This window comes from Arachis ipaensis, chromosome B09 (assembly GCF_000816755.2).
Source record: "Arachis ipaensis cultivar K30076 chromosome B09, Araip1.1, whole genome shotgun sequence".
In the NCBI taxonomy this organism is placed as follows: Eukaryota; Viridiplantae; Streptophyta; class Magnoliopsida; order Fabales; family Fabaceae; genus Arachis; species Arachis ipaensis.
Window position 1 is genome coordinate 136,869,321 of NC_029793.2, and position 5,043 is coordinate 136,874,363.

Here is a 5,043-nt window from a genome sequence, read left to right on the forward strand (position 1 = left end):
TTGGACATTAATCATTAATTGATGATCAAAATAATAAATTTTAATAATTCTTTAATATTATTGGTAATTTAATTAACATGGAAAAGCTCTTATGCTTTTCAAAAGTCATAATAAGTGATCAAAAGAGAAGGCAAACATATATTTTTATAGTAAATAGGATGTCAAAAACTATTCTTATTATTCCACTTTTCTTCCTCTTTCACACTCTATCTTTATTTTCAAACATATATACAGTAGTCATCACTCTTTTTTTCCAATTACACAATGCTTTCAACTTATCTTTTTCCCTTTCTCATATACTTAAACTTTTTATTCTTTTCAGAAATAATAATGTGGACCTTGCTAGTGATTGTTAAATTATATCTTCTTTATTTATTTATTAATTGTTTTGCTAAGTTCTATAAAAGAGCTTCTAGATTTCATCAAATTTTAACCAAATAACATTAAAGGCGTTCTTAGTTCTTATTGATGATGATCATTATTAGGGTGCAATTGAAAATCATTGAGTAATGTTCTTGCATGCATTGCGTTTATATTGAGCATTAATAATTAATTAGCTATACACAAGAGTTATTCGTAAAATGTTTTGGACATTTTAAATTAAATTAAAGATATCCCTAAGAAATTTCATAACAAGCATTGTTTTTTGAAGCATGAGGCAGCCATATTTTGGCGTTATGATTGAGAATCGTTAATACGTAGTAATGTCAACCATGTAATGAAAACATATCGCACTTACTCATAAAAGTTACTTTGCTTTTCATAAAGCCCAAGAGCCAAATGCAAATCATAACACGCTTCTCCTACTTTCTCTATCTTATCTTACACAACTTCATATATACATACATGATATATCCTTCTAAGCTTAATTAATATATCTAATTTATTATCTCTACTTATTTTTATTTTATTTTAACTTTTAGTCTTGCTTCCTCATACAAATTGATTATTTTAGTTGGTAAAAAAAATCATAAACAAAGAGTCACGTAAATAGTTATATCTCTAACACACTTCTTTTTTTTATTATTTGCCTTGTACTAAAATTTTTTTCTGATCATCAAAGAATTAAACTCTAGACTTCTAGTATGGTACTGTATCATAAAATTTTTTGGAAAAGTCAGTCTAGCAGCTTTTTTAAATTTTGATCAGCATATAACCAACAAAGAAAAGTGAGTTATTGAATAAAATCTCACACCATTAAAATTATTATTGATGGCTATTTGATGGCTATAAATCACAAAATTGTTGGTGCCCTAACACTCCTCAAATTTTTTATCTTAAAAATTTACATTAATTGATAAAAAGAGACGTATGAATGAGAATATTTATAAGACTCTTGATAATTAAGCGTTGACTAATATAATCGAATATTACAGGAAGAAGGATGGGTTGTATGTAGAGCATTTCGAAAACCAAGTCCAAGTCATCAAAGGCAATTAGGTTATGATCCATGGTGTAGTAATCATCATCATCAACCACATTATTTCAGAGATCAGAGTAGCTATGGTGGAAGGCCCTTATCAATCACAGATCTTCTAACTTCAGAAACTCATCATCATCATCATCTGCTGAATCACCCTACTGAAGGTACAAATTTTAGTCATCCCTTCGGTTCAGATCATCATCATCAACAAGAACAACAAGAGTTTGTAATATCAAATAATCATCAACAACTCATTGAGCTTCCACAGCTAGATAGCCCTACTAGTGCTTCTCTCTCAGCACCACCAACAACAAGTTTTGCAGTCAAAGAATCATCTTCCATTAATAATAACAATGAAGAGTATTGCAGTGATGAGAGGAACAACAACAACAATATTGATTGGAAAAGCTTGGATAACTTGTTTGCTGATACTTCTAATTACTTCTCAAATCCAAACATGTCCCAATTCATGACCATCAATCATCATCTAGGTTGTTTCCCTGGTTCATAATTAATCATTAATTAACTTGTATGTGTGTCTATATATATATATATCCAAAAAATAATTAAAGTCTTTAACTAGAGAATGATGCATATGGTATTCATCTTGTGACGCACGTGCTAATTTAGAAGTTGGAGATTGATGAAATGGAAGGTTAAAGATGGGTTAGGAGATAGTAGTGTATGTTATTATTATTTTTTTCTATGGTGGTGGTGATAATGGAGATTCCTATGAAGAGTGAAGAATCTCCTCTACTTTAATTTGTTTAGAGGCTCGTGCATGAATTCTCTCTTTTTAACTTTGTTTTTTATTTTTTGGATGCTAAGTTTAACTTTCTGTTACTATTCTTGATCACTATATATTTAAAAATGTACATCTCATCCTCTTTCTTATTGTGCCCTTTAATATCTTTATTGCTTTTTAATACTAATGGTGTGGGTATATACTTTTTCTAACAATATAATATACAAATATATATATTAATTTTTGATGGCTCACATTGTAAAATGTTATATAGTCGTCTAATAATATTTTTTATCATCATTTACAAAATTAATATAAAAAAATTATTTTTGTTGATGTAATATTATTAATTAGATGCACGTATAAAATTACTATATATAAGGTGAAATTAAAATTCAGATACAATTAATTTTATGTGAAGTTGATAATTTAAAATAATTAGATGAAATTATATAAATTTAACTAAATTATTATTTAACGACTTTTAACTATCAACTTCACGTATTACCTGAGTTTTTACCGTTATTTTTTATATTGTATTTTCCCTTGCATATCGTCACAGTGGCTTATTAGTTACCATTGAGTCAGCTTCTGAAATTAAAGCTTGAGATTATTGAGGACCAACTACATGCTCTTTGGACCACCCGGGTCGATTAGTAAATAGTAACGCATTTTGAAAGTGAGAAACTATATCTCGTTGATTCAATGGTATTGACTTCTTCATAGTCAGCACAACCAAAGATCAATCTGTAATAATAGATAGACTAGTAGCTAGCTAATTGGAGAAACTCTAATATACAAATATGTAACACATAACAAAGCAGACCATATATAATACGTTTTTTTATTTCATTCTAGCAACTCAAATAGAACTGCCTATTCAATGAAGATTTAATAATTTTGGAGATATTCAAACCATAAAGAGCCCATATACACAATTGGCTTCGTAACTTAGTATTTGCTAAGTACTTCTTTTCGGTATTAAAAATTTGGTAACCCAACAATTCTAAAGTCTTGGTATTAAAACTTTTTTCCTTTCTTGGGCTTTGGCCCATTTTAGTGTTCTCAGTTCATGAGTTAAAAAAAAAAACAAAACATATTTTATTACTTTTAAAGTCATGATCTCTTAACTGACTTGGATTGGCCAAGTAGTTAGCTCATTTGTTCACTTAAATAAGTGTTGGAAGTTTGAATCCCACTTTGTGTATACAGCAATTTATTGGCCAATGACAGATTCTTAAATAGAGCTCTCATTTTGATTATGTAAGTTTATATTAATTTTTTTTAACAAAAATATTATAAATAATGTTAAAAATTAAGATTGTTAATGATAGTTAGTGTAATAATATTTGGTTATATTTTTATAGAATTTATAGGTGTTGACATGTAACTATTTACTGTCTTTGGATTCGTACAATCTAAATGTGGAGAAGTATTTATGATTTATTGGTTTTTATCACGTTTTTATATTAAAATAGTTCAACGTCAATCAACAACGATAAATACTCTAATCGAGAGGTGACACCCAGACACATATACATTTTACCTTTCAGTTAGTAAGTGTGCTGTGAAACTGGAAGATGTGACTGTTATTTTTGGTCTTCCAGTGACAGAAGTGACTATGAATAGTCACAAAGTCTTAGAGAATGAGTGTTTGCACTAATTTGAAATTGCACCGAGAAAGTTAGACTGTAGAAAAAGTTTCATAAAATTGACGTGGCTTCGAAATTCAAAAGATCGTTTGTAGTTGATTGACAAAAACAGCATTTAGAGATACATGAGTGCCACATTATGTTGTTATTTAGTATGATCTTGTTTGGAGACAAGTTTGAGCCAGCTGTGCACTGAAAGTTTCTGGCTTTGCTTTGTAATTTGACAGTGTCGGACAGTATAGTTAGGGATCGGCATGCCTAGCACACATGTACAGAGCTTTATGTAAGACATCTCATTTTGATTGCAAGAAAATCGATGATCCACTAACACTTCTGTTAGGTTGGAATTGGATCCATCTACCATTTCTTGCGCCAATTTCTGGACATTTCTGCATTTTTTCGTTTGCAAACAGGTAAAATTATAGACTAACATCGTATTTTCATATTTAGAATGAAATTGTGTTAATGAAATAAATCATGTTAGGTAGCATAACTGGGAGCGTGCAGACCATCGTTATAGATTTCTAGTCTTGTTCATTTTAGGAAGTCCATGTATGTTTTCATTAAATAAGTATTTGTTTCAAGTTGAGTCTTATTATTATTTGGCTTGTAATCATCTGTTTCTTTTATCATGTACAGTTTGTGTGGAGTCTATGGTGTTGATCGCATTAAGCCAAATTTAATTTCTGCAGACATCTATATGCACTCAGTTGTGTGGAACACTACAGTGCCGTTAATATCATTCGAATGCATTGAGTGGCATACAACCGATAGATTTAGGCGACAGTTTAGTTTCTCCAAAAAATTCCTAATAAAAAACAGAGTCTAGACAAGGCACACAAAAAATTAAATTCCATTTCCACAACAAATTCACCATCCACCACAATAAAAATTTCTACTACAACAATATCATATGATAAATATTTAAAAATATACTTATAAATAATATAATTATAATTAAGAACTACACTCATCAGTGGTTTTTTTTAAGAACTACACTCATAAAAAATACTCTTATAAATAATATAAATAAATAAACCAATTTATATTAATTGTAAATACATGCATACAAACTACAAAAATATAATTATAATTATAAAACTACACTTAAAAAAATACCCTTATAAATACATATTGAAACTATAATCAAATATTACTAAATAATACTAAATATTAAATATCCATCTAAAATAAAAATTAAAGTAAATAATATAAATAAATAA

At 28.7% G+C, this 5,043-nt stretch overlaps 1 protein-coding gene across 1 annotated transcript in view; it reads left to right on the forward strand.

The window, feature by feature from the left end:
- LOC107616911 (NAC domain-containing protein 30) overlaps positions 1-1,999 on the forward strand; it is a 4,990-nt gene extending 2,991 nt beyond the window's left edge. Inside the window, exon 4 of the mRNA XM_016318790.2 lies at positions 1,377-1,999. Coding sequence (XP_016174276.1) covers positions 1,377-1,934 — 558 coding nt within the window. The 3' untranslated portion in view covers positions 1,935-1,999. The remainder of the gene's footprint in view (positions 1-1,376) is intronic.